Source organism: Gallinula chloropus (assembly GCF_964237585.1).
Source record: "Gallinula chloropus genome assembly, chromosome: 4".
Classification (NCBI taxonomy): Eukaryota; Metazoa; Chordata; class Aves; order Gruiformes; family Rallidae; genus Gallinula; species Gallinula chloropus.
In genome coordinates, this window is record NC_140088.1 from 92,141,476 (window position 1) to 92,159,312 (window position 17,837).

The 17,837-nt window shown below is 42.2% G+C and overlaps 1 protein-coding gene across 1 annotated transcript in view; it reads left to right on the forward strand.

Annotated features, from left to right (window-relative positions):
- ANK2 (ankyrin 2) overlaps positions 1-17,837 on the forward strand; it is a gene marked incomplete at its 5' end in the record, with an annotated part of 222,690 nt that overhangs the window by 150,165 nt on the left and 54,688 nt on the right. Inside the window, 4 exons of the mRNA XM_084263021.1 lie at positions 977-1,049; positions 9,604-9,748; positions 15,017-15,119; positions 15,706-15,809. Of these exons, the coding sequence (XP_084119147.1) occupies positions 977-1,049; positions 9,604-9,748; positions 15,017-15,119; positions 15,706-15,809 (425 nt within the window). The remainder of the gene's footprint in view (positions 1-976; positions 1,050-9,603; positions 9,749-15,016; positions 15,120-15,705; positions 15,810-17,837) is intronic.

Genomic DNA, 17,837 nt, shown 5'->3' on the forward strand with positions numbered 1-17,837 from the left:
CAGACCTGGGTGGAGCGAGGGAAATATTCCTTTTTCTGTTGTGACTAATGCTGCTCTGATCTCCGCTCTGTTTAAAGTCCTTGGCATTTCTTCTCCTGCATCCTCACACACTGAAGAGTTTCATGCCTTGTGGTATATACGGTTTCTCTCATTATGTTGTTCTCCAGTCTGAAACCCCATGTCCTCATCTTTGGTTCAGCACCCCTGAACATCTTCTGTTTCCTCCTATAAATCATTTATCAAGATAAAATCAAATAAAACATAAGTAATCTTCCACTGTGCCACTCATAACTCGACTCTCACACTGAAACAGGCCCCTCCCAGCAGTCCTCAGTCTGTACATCACGCTATTTTAACCTTTTAGGTAGGCAGAATATATCAGAATTTTCAAATAACCTTCCCCCCCCGCCTTGTTTATACATGATTTGTGGGGGAACATACATGATTTAGGAAGATATCATTAATGTGCAGTGTAGTCACTTTGGGGTGAGGGGCAGGGAGAAATGTTTCAAGTGATCTGTGTAAATCCTTCACATCTTTTTTTAGTTTGAAAATTTCACATCATTCATAACTTCATTTCCAAATGCATTACAGTTTAATAATTTCCATATGTCACATACAACTTTCTGAGGCTCTTCTGTAGGCATTACCTAATCCATTTTAAAATCATCTTGGAAACACTGAGCCGAATTGTTCTACATGCACCCTTTATAAATAAGTTTGCTTGAAAGCTTTTTTTTCTTTTATTCCTCTGGCCTTCTTTTTTTGTACTTTTCTGCCAGAATAAATGTTACCTTACAGAGCACTGAGAAATAGCAGTTTCTGGAGTAAAGAGGAAAAGTAAATTTGGGGAAGGCGAAACACATTCTAAGATGTTTTCAGCAGAACCTACTGTTGTTGCTGCTGAAAATAGCCTGCTGTAAACTGTTCCTTCTCTTGGTGTGTAATTTGAGGATTGATGATTCTGTCTTTGCAGACTGTAACAGAGAAGCACAAGCTAAATGTACCTGAGACAATGACTGAGGTCCTGGATGTTTCAGATGAAGAAGGTGAGTAACTTTGCTAAGTTCCTGTTCTGTGTCATCTAGGTAACCTGTAATACAGGCTGAAGACCACTGCTTAAGTACTTTGATGTCTTCGATTTGCAGCGGTTGAAATGACGTTCTGTACAATGGCCTTTTTTTAATGATGCAGTCGCCGTGGCATTTCAATAAAGATGCCAAAAGTAGAATCCTGGACCCTTACAGCTTTTTCAGAAAAAGCTTGTCTTAACCAGATCAACAATTGAGAACGTTTTCTGACTTCAGGTTTTAACATTTAAACGTAGAGCTGTCCCAAAGCTTGTTTTGACCCTCCCATGAAGTGGAATTTAAGCGGTAAATCTTTTGGATCAGTGCCACCTGTTTCAGATATACATATCTAGTTCTGCTTAATTGGAAACACTTGTGGAAGAAGAAGATGCATAGGGTGGGAGGTGAGGAGGCACTTCCCTGGAGGGAGCTTTTGGCACACGCGAATCGCAGAGACGTACGGAATGACATGAAGTAACATCATGCTAATAAGTTTGGCACTTTGGTTTCAGTTGTACAAACAGGAGAGGCATATGTTGTACTGCTTAGTTGAGCCCTGGAGTTCTAGAGGGACTGAGGAAGTATTGTGGTTTTACACAGCACAGAATGAGGGGAGTAGCTGAAAAACAGACACCCCTTTCTCAAAGTTCACAAATGACTTCTTAAAACAGTTAATCACAGTGATGTCTCATAATTATACACACATTTGCAAGGATTTTCTGAGTTTTTCACTTTTGGCAGTGTTAATTAAGATCACAGTATCTCATATATGCCATTTAATGGTGGTGGTTGTTATTTCATGCAGGTAATTGGTAGAGTGACTAATTTAAAGAAGTCGTAGGGATTCAAGAACACAGTTACTCGGGAGTTTTTTCTTTTACAAAGAACAGAAATGCACTTGTGGTTCTAAATGGCACTGTAAATTCATGGCCTTCATGTTCCTAAACTGCTTCAATTACTTTTTGAAATGGGATTGGTGCTGATAAATGAGCTGCACTCAAGAAAATATGACATTTAGGCTCCAGATACTACCCTATTCTTTAGTGCTTGGAAAGCTGCAAGCAGAAACAAACAAGTGATTTGAAAGACTTTATTTTCTGCTGCATCATGTTCAGTGAAATTATTTCTCTCAGGTGTGTTTTCACTACATTTTCTCTGTTTGAAAACCATGCAGCTACTTGTGTAATTACTGAGATGAGTGGCTTTTGAATTACAGCCTTATGCTCACTGGGTTGACTTTTCTACCACTCTTCTGAACTACCATTTAATCATCCTTAAATCCACACCACCTAGTATGTCTTACCTGCGTCTACAGGATTCGTACAGGGTATATTCCCTTTCCTCAACCCCATTTCTGTGTTGCACAGCCTTTAAACACTCTGACGATGAACGCTTCAGCGATGGTGAAGCATGTAGTGGCACAGGTGCTGTTAGCAGAAGCTCCTGGAGTAAGACTTAGTAACTTCCTTTTTTGTTTAACTCTGATCGTTTGGTTTATGTTTTGTGCTGAAGCAAGATGAATTTGCTTCCTCTGGGTGTCTAACACTGTTCCTTTTCATTAATTTTGAAGCGTGACAGGGTGTGTGTTTCCTGAAAGGTGGGAGGAAGAAGGGAAGCCAGAAAATCCGCCATGTGTTAGCTGTATCTTGAATATGTTGACAGAACTTAACTTTGGCCATCCAGCACGACTAACACTCTCCAGTGCTTTGAATTAATGGGTTTTGCTTTGTTACTGCCTGACCCTGACTGTCGATAGCCAGCAGGTAGGGCTTCGAAACGTTACACGCTGCAGCTCAGGGCTGGGTGCTGAGTGCCCGCGGTGCCTCCGTGATCCCAGGTCGGTCACAGTTAAAGCGCTTCATGCCGTTGTCTTGGTAAAATCTGTTTCAACGAGCAAAAGGTTCTGGGTGTTACCAGAATTCCTCATGTGGATGGTGCTTGTCCCCAGAACGGAAAAGAGCTGGGACTGGAAGGCCATGAAACTTTTTTAATAAAGAAGATGAACTTTTTAATGATGGTGTAGTCGTTACAAGAGTCTAGCAGTAAGGTTTCTGTAATGCTGTGTTCTTTGCTGCTTTAAAGTGACACAGTATGCTCTGACATAAATCAACAGGACACGGTAAGCCTGCTGGCTGTCATTGTGTAACGACAAAGTTGAACACAAGGAAGAGTAAATAAGTGAGAAAATAAGTATTTGGGTCCCGCTCTGGGGCTTGTTCATCACTAGTGATATGTATTTTGCATTTTGCCTGGGAAGCAGCTATATGGATTGTGTAATTGTATGCTGTTACATTAATAACGTAGTATTCCTGTTCCTAAAACGATCAGTATCAGAATTAAGTACCAAAGCAGGCATGCGTTGTCAGGGAAAGAGAAACACCTGTGCCAATAAACAGACTAGAAGAAATCAGATTCATAAGCTTTGCTGCAAGGATCAAGGAAGACGTGGGGCAAAAAAGGAAATTTCATAGGCTAGCAATAATGTGATGATAAAAAACCTCCTACTTAATCTGCTGTGCATGTGTGACAGGTATCAGACATTCTGTGGCATTAATCAGTCCTCCTTGCTTTGTGACTGTCAAGGCCAAAGACACCACTGCACGGTTTTATGAAACAGTTTATTCACACACCACAGAAGAACATGTGTGCACGTGTGTGTCACTGCTGCTCTCTCTGTGCTGAAGTCTACCAGGAAGACTACTTAGGGATAGCTGTCCGTGGTTATTTGCTCAGCGCTCTGCACAGTGCAGAAGTAATGCTGTAACTGCTCAGAGGGCGGTGGCCTGATCTTGCAGAGAACCCAAAAGATTCAGCAGTGCCTCTCCTTAAGGATGGGATTACACTGTGGATCCCCACAGGCCTGGCTGTTAGGGGTTGTGGGTTCTAAAACTTGTATCCATGCCAGAAGTGCTTTGTGTGGATAGACCTGTACTAAAAATCTCCACGTTTTTATGGTCGCATCTGTCTTAGCTGTGGGTGTTGCTTCAGAGTTTAGTTTCTTTAACGCTCTTGCCACAAAAGAAGCAGTTTGCACCCAAGGGATCCTTCCTGTGGTAAATGCACTTACTGCAGAAGTACCTCCTGAAATGTGCGTTAGTGGCATCCACACAAGTAGTGATGTTAAGCACGAACAGATGTGTCTGTTGGGGCTGAGTCAGTGTGGACACACAGGAAAGTATATAAGAAGCAAGAACCTTTTTCCTTTTTTGATTGTCCCATATGTTAATGTTGTATGGAGGAGCATGTTGCTGCACCTCTGCACTCATCCCACGTGTTATTTTGTGGCAAGAGAGCTGTATAAAACTGCCCATGGGCTATCGTTGTGACTACTCGCTGAAGTAATTCAGTAAGTGTAGTGCTGTATCTAGAGGATCCAAGACCAGCCAGTGAAACAGGCTGTCAGAGAGCTCTCATTTGCGTCTCTTTGGGCTTCCACCTTTGCTGCTGTCTTCAGTCTGGTGTAATTTTCAGAAGCCCTGATTTCACTGTCTCTTTGAGGCAAGGTTCTGGCTGCTGCAAGAAGTTGTCATAGCTCTATCCACAGTTTCCCCACATCCCTCGTTACACCAGTGCAAACATTTCCCCATGTGGTAAATCAACACAGAGGACTGATCTGTTCGAAAATTAATCCCTTTCCTTGTTGTGACAAGTTCTTTGTTTTGGCCAGACTACTTTTGTAGGGAGAAGGGAATAGAAAGGCTGCAGTAGGGGGTGAGATACCGTGGTCAGAAGCAGCGTGCCCCTCAGATGACTGCCATAAAGGTCAGTTCACACTGCACAGCGATTATCGCTGGCATTTCAGTTGCAGGGAAGGGGCAAGCAGATGTCGAGCAAAGGATCGTGGTCAAATGGTTGATGGAGTCTCAAAAATCACTTGGAATCACAATATCCGAAGAACAAAAAAAATCTTTCATGAAGGGTTTCTGTATAAACGTTACTAAATAATCAGTTCCAATTCCTGGTTGAGACACAACGTGGTGCTGGCTATTCATTTTTTCCCTTAGCTTACGTTTCTTGAAAATAAATCCCAAATACTGAAGTCACCTTAAAAAGAGAGGGTGATTAGGACGTAGAATTTGCTCAAATGCTTCTGAAATGGAAGCAGCATTCTCACAACTCCTTAAATAATTTACAAAACAAAATGCACGTTGATACCTACATATGATAATGACCCAGTGTCTGACTGTTGCATTTTCCCTCTGGGAGAGTTGCTCATTCTTCTCCATTTTAGTTTTGAAGTTCACTCAAAATTGTGATAGTACATCATTTGACCATGCTCACAGGAACAGTGTCTGTGTAAAAACAGGGTTTGCAGTCCCTTCATGAATGCACATCAGTGACAAGGTGGCGTATGTGTGAATTACCCCGTTGCTTAAGGACATCAAAAAAGTGATTTTTAGATTCTGGGAAGCAGCTCACAGCTAATCCTCACTGGATTACATCAGGTTGCTGATTGAAAGGGAAAAAATGATTCCTTTTTGGTACGGATAAAGAAGTTGGTTTCAGTGTAGACATTTTTTTCCGGTGTAGAGGAGCTATCGACAAAGGAGTTTTCAAGCTGCTTAGTACGACTGTGTCTGACATGCTCGCGAAGGACTGAATGGTCACTCCTCTGTGGACAGACGGACACTTTGGGAGGGTTTGGGAATTTCTTTCTGCCACTGTTGACGATTCCTAAAACGACTCTGTGGAAGTGACCCCACTTACCTCAGTCTTCCCATTGGAGAATGGGATAATGACAAGGTGCTCTGCTGGGGGAGTTAGGAGCCAGGAAGAAAACGCAGTGTGTCTGTCTTTGCCTAACTTTGTAACTGCTTGCCTAGAACTAGCTGCCTGACTAGTTATTGTTATGAATATTGTTATTGTGAAATGATAATGTTCTCCTGGTACCTGAGAATATTCTCCTGTTGAAGTATAACACTTCAGATTTGTGGTAACTGCAGCTTGCACATCGATAAACGTACCGAATTCCTTAATAGTATCTATAACAGCAGTTACAAATCAAATGTGCTGAAATATGACAGCGAATTTTGCGAGCGCTCCACACGTGGCCTGAGACTACACTAATCCTATAGCAGACGTGTGAGAAATGAGCAGTTAAGTCTGGGCAGGATTCATTGCCGTTCTACATGAATATAATTCCACTGAATTATATTGGAAGATTTACAGAATAAAGTTCCTTAATTAAACTTCAAGTTAAAGTTGCAGCCAGTAGAGTTCTTGGAACTCTTGAGTTGGTTGGTGCATGTTAAGACACTGAACATTCAGAATAATACTGCTGATGTAGTTCACACTCTAAATTAAGCATTTTATAACCAGAATTATAAAACTTAGCCAAAGATGGGTGATTTGTAGAAGTAAGCCAAAAGCTATGTATTGAAAATCTAACTGAAACTTACTGTATCGAAAAGAAATCTGTGCTCGGGAATAGCTGGTGGAGAGGTGATTCCTGAGCATTTATCTATGATCATCTGTGCTTTTTGGCTAAAGCTTTAAAGAAACAACTGGGTTTCATTTGCATCCCTGTTGTTGACAAGAAATGCAGTTGACCAGATCAGGCATAATAAATGATGTCAGCAGCACGTGGGGATCGAGCACACCCTCAGCGTGTTCGGCAATGATCCTGAGCTGTGAAGGGAAAGAATGCCATACAGAGGGACCCAGGCAGGCTGGAGAGGTGGGCCTGTGAGAAACGCATGAGGTTCAACAAGAGCAAGGTCCTGTGCGTGGGTCGGCACAATCCCAAGCACAACTCCAGGTTGGGTGGAGAATGGATGGAGAGCAGCCCTGAGGAGAGAGACTTGGGGTGCTGATGGATGTAAAACTCAACATAAGCTGCCAGTGTGCATCTGCAGCACAGAAGGCCAAGCCTGTCCTGGGCTGCATCAAAAGCAGCGTGAGCAGAAGGTTGAGGGAGAGCATTCTGCACCTCTACTCCATTATGGGGAGACCCTCCCCTCCAGTGATGCATCCAGCTCTGGGATCCCCAGGACAAGAAAGATTTTGAGCTGTTAGAGCAAGTCCAGAGGAGGCCAGGAAGATGATTCAAGGGCTGTAGCACCTCTCCTATGGAGACAGGTTGTGAGAGTTGGGGTGGTTCAGCCTGGAGAAGAGGTCCTTTAAAGATGCTTCCGGACTTACATATTCCATTAAAAAATCGTGCTCGCCATAGCTGTCCCTTCTCCATCTGTTGGGTTGAAGGAGCAGCACTTGCTGTAGGTTTATCTGCATGCTGCAGGGAAAACAGTAATTTTGGCAAACTCCTGTAACTGTATCTGGCTTTAAAAACATCTATTAAATGCAATTTCTGGTAGTTTCTATCACACCTCTCTTTTTTTTAATTTTTTTTTTTTTTTTACTTCTTTTAAACCTTTGCCTGTACTTTATGTTTTGTGAGAAACAACTCCAGAGCACTTCTCATGCAGCGGTCGCGTTCTGCTGTTCCCTCAGGCAGCAGGAAGGGTAGGTCCTGCCTTTGCTGAGGCTTTCCTAAGCGATGTCCTTCTGTAGATGCAAAACCAGAGTGGTGCGGTGACAATCTTCAAGCTGCTTACTGGATCAAACGTTTCCGAGGCTCCCTCATGGCAGAGGCTAATTTATGGGGGTGGAAAAATAATAATAAAAAAAAGGCTAGTCTATTTTAGAAACGTTAGTGGAACACTTCTGGGAGCCAACGCCGGTTTGCTAGCTGAGAATTGCCTGGTTTTGATCTCAGAGTGGTTCGTGACTGTTCCTCGATGTAATCGGTTACATAGGTAGCACGTACCATTCCCTTTTATAGGATTTAAGGAAACGAAGATGCACAGCACAGCAATACGAGTGTGGGCCTTGGGTTTCAATGGTTCCATGAAAATCCTGTGTGTTCAGGCAAACTGCCACTGAAGGAGCAGACATGTGGTCTTGGCATGTTGCCTCTTGCTCCTAGTAGTCCATTTGGTGATTTATGATGCTCAAAACCTGTATCCAAACACATGAAACCATCAGCACCAGAACTAGGTTTTCATTTCCTAATGGTTTCATTTTCCAGCTTGGTTAGAGTGAGGCATGACTTTGTCTGAGTGGCCAGGTGGATCTACTTCCCTTCCTGCTAGCAGGTGTCTTAGAAATCAAATATTTGGGTATTCTGGGTTCATGATACACAGAAATAACTGGTACTTGGCATAAAATGTAAAAAAAAAAAAAAAAAAAAAAAGAGCAGACCAGTAAAAGCCAGCATACAGATCTTGCTGACTGGAGCAGCAAGTTAATTAGCTGTGGATTTTTGTGTGTTCATGGGCTCTGTTTTAATGCAGAGTTTGGAAACAGCTCTCTCTGGTTTTTGATAGTGACCCGCAACCGAGTTTATTCCTGATCCCCAGTCTAGAAAAACTTCATTAGTTTTTAAAAAATCTCCAGGCAGCTGCATTTTAAAAGATGACAGGGAAAGTTCCTGTTTGTTCTTTGTCCTGCCTGCACCCTCACTGGATACATGGGGGGCGGGCTGCTTCTGGTAGGCTAAACTTGGTGCTTCCTGGCTCTGCAGGGCTCCTCAGAGCCCTGTGCGGCTCATCCTAACACTGCCAGTGCTGCTATTGTAATTCAGTTTCTGTGGCAGCAGTGTCTTCAAGGTTCAGGGTCTTCTGAGTCACTGAGAGCTAATGAGATTTTTCCAGAGCATCTCTGTAGCACAGAGCAGCAGGGTGGGAAGAGTTCCCCAGCTGGTGCCAGCCCAGGAACCTCTGTGTCCATCTTCACGGCTTAAAATCGACACACCTTTGGTTGGCCTGGTTGTGACAAAGATTCTATGCCTTGGGTAAAGTGGGGAAAAGAATTATAGACTAAACCAAATAAAATTGGGTAACTCAGTTACTCAGAGTATACACAGAAAGGTCACTTTGTCAGGTAGCAAATGATCCATTTAGGCTTTGATTCGTTTTCATTTACTTCTGTGGTTAATGTTCATTACCATCGATGCACGTGAACATGAGTTCTGATTTCTGGATACTGCCATGATTTATAAACAGGGATTGTTTTGCTGATGGCAGAAGGATGTTGGGACGTGGGTGAGACAGCCTCATACGATGTGGAGTTGGGACAGTGGAGAGTTTTAGTTAGGATTTGCAGCTATCAGGCGTAAGGCCACAGAAGACACCTTTACAGCTGAAAACACATAGCTTATAGTCAAGTAAGTGGTTACATTTAATCATAAGGTGTCAGGGTGTGGCACAGTATAGCTGTGAGCAGAGCTGGAATGGGTAAAGGGACATCCTTTGGACAGTAACAAAGAAATTTGCCCCTTAACGTTATGCACAGCAGCAAAAATTAGATTGAATCTAACTGATTAATCACCTTGATTTTTGTTTTTAATATTTTTTTTAATCTTGCTTGATGTGCCAGTTTCATTAAATACATTAATTGCTTGTGGTTTGTAGTGTTTCCTGAGTGGAAGATGCCTTCCTGTTTATTGTGCCATCCAGCTGTGAGATCCCAACATGTAAATAAAATCAGCTTTGTGTGTGTGCTCATTTCTGTCCGTTCTGTGATTGATTTAAAGGTGACGATACGATGACAGGGGATGGAGGAGAGTACCTCAGGCCAGAAGACCTCAGAGAACTAGGAGATGACTCTTTACCAAGCAGCCAGTTCTTAGATGGTATGAACTACCTAAGGTACAGCTTGGAAGGAGGACGATCTGACAGGTATTTGCCTGGACACATACCTTTTTTTATGATGATTCTGCACACATTTTATTATGAATGGTTGAAATCCTTTTCTTGGGGTCTTAAGTCAAGGGAGACATGGGATGCACATATTGTCATTTCTCTATTTGCTAAGTCAGTGTGGTGATCGCCGCGTTGCAGGAGGAAGGTGAGCTCAGGAGGAGCATTACCTGACCAGTCCTGAATTCAATAAATTTGGCACTAATACTCTACTTGGAGTCTAGTGCAGAATTTGTTTGTGATTTGTATTTGGTTCTTGAGAAGGAGTTGCTTACCTTTTTGTCACTGTGCTCAAGGAAGAACATCTATCTATGGAAGTGTCATACAAATCATACCCGTCTCTTCCTGTCCTGAGTCAGGGGATGGGTGGAGAAGTGGACAGGGTGTTCTACCTGGCTGTAGATATATGGAGAGGAGGAATGGGCTTGATCATTCCACATATGTGTATTGTATATTGTCAGCAAGAACATTGACTGTTTCATCATAGTTGTGTTGGAAATAGAATACTATTCCTTCTACTGGTCCAGCACAGTATCTTTGTTATAGATTAGCAAAAACCCCATGTGTTCAGTCCAGAAAGTGTACTGATTTGCTTATATCTATCAAGCTGAATTTAAGCCTAGATGTGGAATAATAATGCCTATAGTTTTAATTCTTTTCATTTATTTTATTTTAGAGCACGTCAGTCACTGCACTCTACAAAAAATAGTTCAAGATGAGCTTTTACTAGTGAGCATAAGTGTAGACTCAGACTGGCAGATGAACACCCACAGTTCTAGAATAGGCTATCCAGGCATTCCTGTTTAAAAATGACACTGTGTAGTGTAAATCAGTGATGTCTCCAGACTTACTGCCTTTAGGATTAGGGTTCAGTAAAGGAATCACAGAATCACAGAATAACAAGGTTGGAAGAGACCTTTGAAGATCATCGAAATTAAAAAAAAAAAAAAAAAGGGAAGGCTGAGATCTTTGCAACAGATGGAATTTTTAACCTACCTCCTTTTCCAGGCTTGATTTTTATTCTGGCAGCGTTTCCAAAGCTCAGTGGAAACAGTAGGATCCATTCTGTTTGCTTAAGTAGTCTGTGAATTGCCCCTGGAACAAAAGATGTCAGGAAACAGTTCTGTTTTCCGCACAGCATGTGTAAATCCCTCATCATTCAGGTCTTAGAAGCTTGGAGTCTTTGTTGGGTTTTAGACAGCTCCAGTGAATCCACTGAGAACAAAGTGACTGTGTGGCTTTTTGAGTCTCAGAGGATGTTTATAAACTACATCAGAATGCTGAAAAGTCAAAACCTTTTCTCATGCGCTCTCAGTGGTGACAGAGTGTTGTGGGGTTTTTGTCCTGTGCAAGATGTTGCATAGAAATGATGGTGCAGGCAAGTGTTAAGCCAGTTTCTGTTCCCATTTAGAGTATTTCAGATTTTCAGTACTGCCAGTGGATTTCACCAGCATGTAATGAACATCTTCTATTTTATGTTGTACAAAAATTATTTCACATCCTATATCAAGCTTGATTATGTTGAAATGAAGCAAATTTATAAAGGGAGAAAGAATGAAAGAAGAAAGGGCATCTTCCTAACTCCATTCTTTGTCTCTGCCAGGTCTCATTCTCTGTCGCCAGATTACTGGTTGTAAGAATTTTCATGGAGATTGCTTAAATTATTTTTATTTTGCTTCAGTGTGATTTTCATTGCATTATAATGACTTTAGTTCTTCAAGAAATGCTGTAAAGCGAAATAGCAGTCCAGGCTCATGTAATCTTGTGCATTAAACAATTTGATTTAAAAACATAACTTTTTCTTTGTAACCATCTCCCCTGTTGATTTTATTTCTCTCTCCCCTTCATTCTTTTCCCATACGCATTCGTTAGCACCATGCCCAGGTAGGTATCGCATAGCATGAAAACATATCTCTGTCATTCTGTGGCACTTGCCTCTCTGCATCCATTCTGGAGGCCTGCTGTATGCCAGAAAGTCATTTTGGGCAACCAAATGAACAGTGCTGTTCTTAGAGATAGTTACGGTCTCAAATGCCTGTGGTAAGTAGAGGTGAACATCTCTGTATGGAAAGGTCTGGGTATGAGGCAGCCACTCTCCAGAAACATCCCTGAGTCCTGTCCAGATGCTTTAGCAAGGATCGGGAAAGTTGCATTAGGTCACAGCAGCTGTTGGTTCTCCTCCTGTCAACATGCTGCTGGAAGGGTTAGCTATCTTCTTCCTCTGTGTGGAGAAGTGGTGGTTGAATGAAAAACCAGCCATACAAAAGGGAAAAGACTACGGTAGCCGGATTCTCCCTCTGCATATGGAGAGCCAGAGCTCATTTGGGCTCATGAAAAGACTCTGTTGCATAGTAAGTCCCATCCAGCTTTCTGTGTGAGGAAGGCTTTCAGTCTTTAGAGAAGCATTTGCAAGGCTGATTTATACAGTTTCCAATTATACCAGGTTCTTTTCCCAGCTCCTGCAGCAACATACACTTCCCATAACAAGAGACAGACTCAACTAGACTGGAGGCTGCTGGAGCTCTGTCTAGGCTGGCTGGTGGATGTGTGTTCTCCCAGTCATCCGGATTAGAAGCTTGTATAGAGTATGCTGCTCTTATTTTCTGGACACGATTTGGGATTTATTCAGGGCTTAGAAGGGTTGGGGGATACATCACCTGAGGCAGGTCCAGGAGCTTTGTAGTGTTCCTGGGTTCCACAGTTCAGTCTCTGGGGCTGAGCAGATTGTCTTTGACCTCACAACGCCTGGGACCTAAGATTAATCAACATGATTTGGGAAGAATCTGTTTTTAGACGTTAGTTTTGTCTCTGTAATTAAGTTGAAGGGTTTTTACAGGACTCCATAAGTCGTATTACAATAATAAACAATAAGTGTAGACAGTTCAGTGCCACTGCACTTTTGTGACTAGACTGGTATTTTTTTCCGTGCCCTTATTTCTAAGTGTCAGAAGCAGAGACCTTTTAACTGCTGGCTTGTCTTCGTTCAGCTGGTGGGGCACACAGACGAGGGGCAGTGTCATCTCAAACTCCAGTTTTGAAATGGAGCGTAGTAGGAAATTTAAACCATCTTCAGTGCAGACCTCGGTCCTACTGGCACGGACCCTGCCTGTCGATAGACTCCATCCCCTCAGTATACTGGGTATTTACTGGAGGCTGTGTGCAGGTACTCCACAGGGGGTATGTACTGGGGTACTTGCAGTGGGGGTAGTAGCAGGAGCACACGGGTACAGTCACCATACAGATAACCAGTCAAATCTAGTACATAGTTCCTGTCACTCAGTATCCAGCGCCTGACATGACCTGAATAGCAGAACCTGCAGCTTGGATGGCGAAGCACTGACCAGCATGGCATGGCATGGCAGAGCGGTTCTGAGTGTCGCAAAGAGTGAAGGGTGGTGATGGCAAATGGGGTCTGCTACTGAGGCTCATTTCCCAACCAAACATTACCACAAGTACTCTTGTTATGGACAAGCAAGGTGTACTCTGCCTTCCCAACTCACACTAAAATGTTTAACCAAAATTCCCTTCCTTCAAGATTCCCTTTTGTGGGGTTTTTGGTGTTTTCTTTTGAAATGTTACATGCAGACAGGTAGAGGGAATGTCTGTCCCTGCTGAAATTTTCTTGGTTGGTTTAATTCTGGAATTTTATTCCAGAAATGTGTAATTCCAATCATCCCAGCCTTGCATGTCTGATCTCTTCTACTTGGCTGGGTGAGAGGCATTCCATGACATGTAAGAGAGGTTATTTGTAGTTGGTTTGGTTTTTTCTCAAGACTTTCCTGAGGCTGGTTGTGTAACTCCTGTCTGTGCTCTCAAAACTTTGTACAGTTTTGTACAATCCAACTAGTATGCTAAATAGGCAATTGGTGTTAAGTCAGTTATGAGCAGCACTGATTATTCTTCAATGCTATATGTTTCTAATAAAAATAAGGTAACCATTTGCTTTCAAAAATGGAAGAAAGAAATCACTGTGTGAATGTGGCTGTCGTTTAGAAAAGGCTGACTGGTCTGAGTCAGATGGTAAAATGTGATTTCCAAGAAGGACTGCACTTAAAGCACTTGAATCCTGTGTCCATAATGCCCATGTGACTTTTCAGCTAACTGCTGAGAAATAATAATCTCTTAAAATCTGTGTATCTGCATAGATGGCCTATTGTTCTGATCCAGTGTGTTAGTCATGATGAATGCTACTCATGGATGTGTAAGCCATGAAAATAAACCCTCTTCCTTCAGTTGTGTGTACTATTCATCTCAAAACATGGAACATCACAGAGTACACGTGCAACGTCTGAAGGTGGCTGATCTGGTGTTAAAAAATCACTGTTGAAACACTGCTGCTAGTAAATATTGAAAGGCCAAAGCTGTTTGGTAGCAGGAACCCCATTTACCTCAGTCTGTCCTTCTGTGGTGTCGTGTCTTTTTTTCCGCTTTTTGCTGGTGTGGATGCTGCAGTTACATTCTGAGCCACTGCTTGCAAGCAGCTTATTTACTGCCTTGCATCTCTCATTGCTACAGCAACCGGGTTTCTGTAGAGCTGTGTGTACTTACAAGGGAAGCAGTGCCCACATTCCCACTACCTCTCTAAGGCTGCTGTTGGCACATCGAGGAGGAGTTTTGTTTTACACTGGAGCTTGCGGCTGACCGCAATTCACCTTGCTGTGTGTACCTTCCAGGGGACTGTATCAAGCTTACTTACTTACAGTTTTAAGGGGAGAGAGTAGATCCTAACAAAGCTTGAGAGAGAGAGAGAGAGATTTCAGCATTCCTCCAGACGTTAGCATTCTGGTTTTCCATAGCGGTTTGCTTGTGTGACGAAGCAGGAAGGAGAACATCTCCGAACAGCCTTACTTAAAAGAAATTCATGTTCTTTATTATAAGATTATTACATTATTTATGTTATATATATATTACATATTAATGTTCTTTATTATTATTTCATGCCACAAAGTTAAGCGTAAAGTATTTGTGAGTATGAAATAAACTGTCATCTAGATTAATTGCTACCTTTTGCATTTTGAAGCAAATCAGCCAAAAGGCTTTGTGGCCCCTGGTGAGAAAGGTAGCATAACACAGATTTGTAAAGCTTGGATTTTTTTCCCCCTGTGACTGTTGTCTACTCCCCCTGGAAGCTGCATCATATTGCTAATAGCATGCTTTTTTCATTCTCCCACTCGATCTATCATGACACCTTTACAACATCATCTGTACTGCTGAATATATTGCTATGGCATCCTACCAACCTCCCAGCCTGCGGTCCTTCAGTTCAGACAGGTCCCACACACTGAGCCATGCCTCCTACCTGAGGGACAGTGCAATGATTGACGATACGGTTGTCATCCCCAGCCAGCAGGTAAGTGCCGCCTTTTACGTTCACTTGCAGGTTGGATCAATGTATAAATATAAAAATACTACAGTTTAGATTGTGCTGATGGTGCCGTGTCATGAATGCTGCCCTGTTTATTTTAAAGTCTCTCTAGTGTTCATTGATGTTTAATGGCTTGTTATGCTGTTCAATATTAAACTCTACTCTGAAATAAATGCATAAGCTGTGGGAACGTACCACAGGGGCTGTCTTTGTAATGTTTGGCATTTTAACAGGTTTTTAAATTATCAGTCACTGGGTTAAATATTGTGGTGATCTGATGAAGTCAAGGCCATTGTCCTCAAAGATATGCCCATAGTTTGAAATAAAAATAAAAAATTAATCAGGAAATGTGACTTTGACTGGGGCCAGTAGGACATGGCTCCTTTGAGCAAGTGGAAAATGTTACAGTAAGGGGTTTCTAAAATCTTAATGCTGTTATTACTTCTTTGTTCTCCTTTGTAAAAGCATTTAACTGCATCAGGCTCTGCTATGCAAAATACATCATCTTATTGTTTGGTTGCTTAATTGACTTTATTGTAGTAAAAAGGAGGGGTTGTTTTTGCTTACCAAGGTAACAGCTCTGGCCAAAGAAGCTGAAAGGAATTCATACCGCTTAAGCTGGGGCCCTGAAAACTTGGACAATGTGGCTCTTTCTTCCAGCCCTATTCATTCAGGGTAAGTGTATCAATTAACCTTATACTAAAAAAAAAAAAAAGAGAAACAGAATACCTGTGGTGGCAGCAGCTTCAACTAATGCTTAACTAGGAGTTAGGTTTTAATTCACTGCATCTTGGAGCTGTCAGTGCATTGTTATGACCTCTGAAGCTCTGACAGCCAAGCAAGCCTGAGTACCAAGACCATCCACTGAAACCACTGCATGTCATTGAGCTTTCAGTCAAGTTCAAGAGGAATGAACGAGATAATTGACACATACATACATGCATTTGTGAGAATTTTACGAAGAAATCAATGCTGTGCCTTTCCAAAGTTAGTGATGATGGAGACCAAGGGCCTAATCACTCCAGATGGTGAGTGCTTCCTATGCTGGGGAAGCAGTTTAAGTAAGCACTGACTCTAGTGTTGGGCAAGATTACTGAAAAAAGAAGCCAAGGATTTTAAGTTACACAAGCCATGTGATAGATGAGCAACCTGAACTTCATGTGCTTTGCACATATTTGGCCACTGTGCTCATCTTTTCTCACCACGGACTCTTTGTAAGGACTCCAGTACTTAGGCACGCTCATTGAGATGGCCAGAGACCAGTCAAAATGCAGGCCCAGCCAAATTCATACTGAACAGAGCTTACTCTGAATAGGCTGCCCAGGGAGGTGGTGGAGTCTCCATCTCTGGAGATATTCAAGACCCGTCTGGACGCCTATCTGAGTGATATGTCCTAGGGAGCTGCTTTGGCAGGGGGGTTGGACCCGATGATCTCTCGAGGTCCCTTCCAACCCCTACAATTCCATGATTCTATGATACTCTGGTTGGCGTCAAAATCTGTGAGTGTGTTTAAGTACTCTTAATTACTGAGTTTTATGTAACTTCAATTCTTTACACTGGGTTCTACACTTGTGCCCTGCCATCAGATTCGATGAGGCATGTGCAGCTGAATTCATCAATTTATTGATGTAATGAAAAAGCATCTATTTCCTGTGGACCTACATTGTGCACGGCATGGTTGGCCATCACAAGGAGAAAGTTGGATTCTTTGATCAATCTCAAATGAGTTTGCAACACTCTTACAGTCCATATCTTTCAAAACGTAGTGCTGGAATCCCATTTGGAATGGCAGGCAGTTCTGGTCTAGAAGAGGGACAATTTTGTCATAGCTGCAATTGCAAAGTGGCTGATTTGTGACAAAAATGAGATGTTTGTTTGTCAGCTGGTTGTCACTTGGCTGTGGCAAGTGTTGTTTGGATTTGCTTTTCTTGAGCTCTGAAACTAACATTAAAGGACCATACTTAATGTATACAGTATGTATGTGTACATATATATGTCCACATGTAAGCTTTAAATTGTTTTGGTGGTTTATTCTAACCCTACATAGTTTGCAGACTTTTTCCAAAGGTTGTATTACTTTCATCTTCAGAAAGGTAGGTCTTGCCAGTGGTTGTAGAGGATGAACTAAATACTTTCTAGAGGAGTGGCATTCATTTCCTGGATGTGCAATCATTTCCTGTTTTTCTTTTCAAAAAGGATTAGACTTTTTGCATGACCAGGATGCTAGTGGTAGGTAAGACTACCTGAGTTTAATAGGAGCAATGCCCTCTGCCACCTTGCATGATATAGTGACGTTCAACTTGACAAGTGTTCTTTTTGTACATACCAACTAACCCCTGAATATTGTAATGAATCTATAATAATGATTACTGAGCTGTTGGAAAGGACTGTACAACACTTTATTTTTATCTTGCTTAGGTTTGTCCCAAGTCATTAAGTTACCATAAACGATTGGGGTGCACATCTTGTTAACATCTCTTTTTTAGGAAAACACACTTTACTAGAGCTTTGCTTGTCAGACCTGATTTTAAAGGTGAAGCAATGATGGAAGTACTGTGCATGAGATTGTTGGATCCATGTAGCTGGAACAACAAACGTGTCACCGCCACCCTCCGTCATAGGCAGGCACACATTATCACTGGGCTCTTAACGAACTAGGAACACATTTCAGGTGCAAACGCTGAAGTGGTATCTAACTGTCAT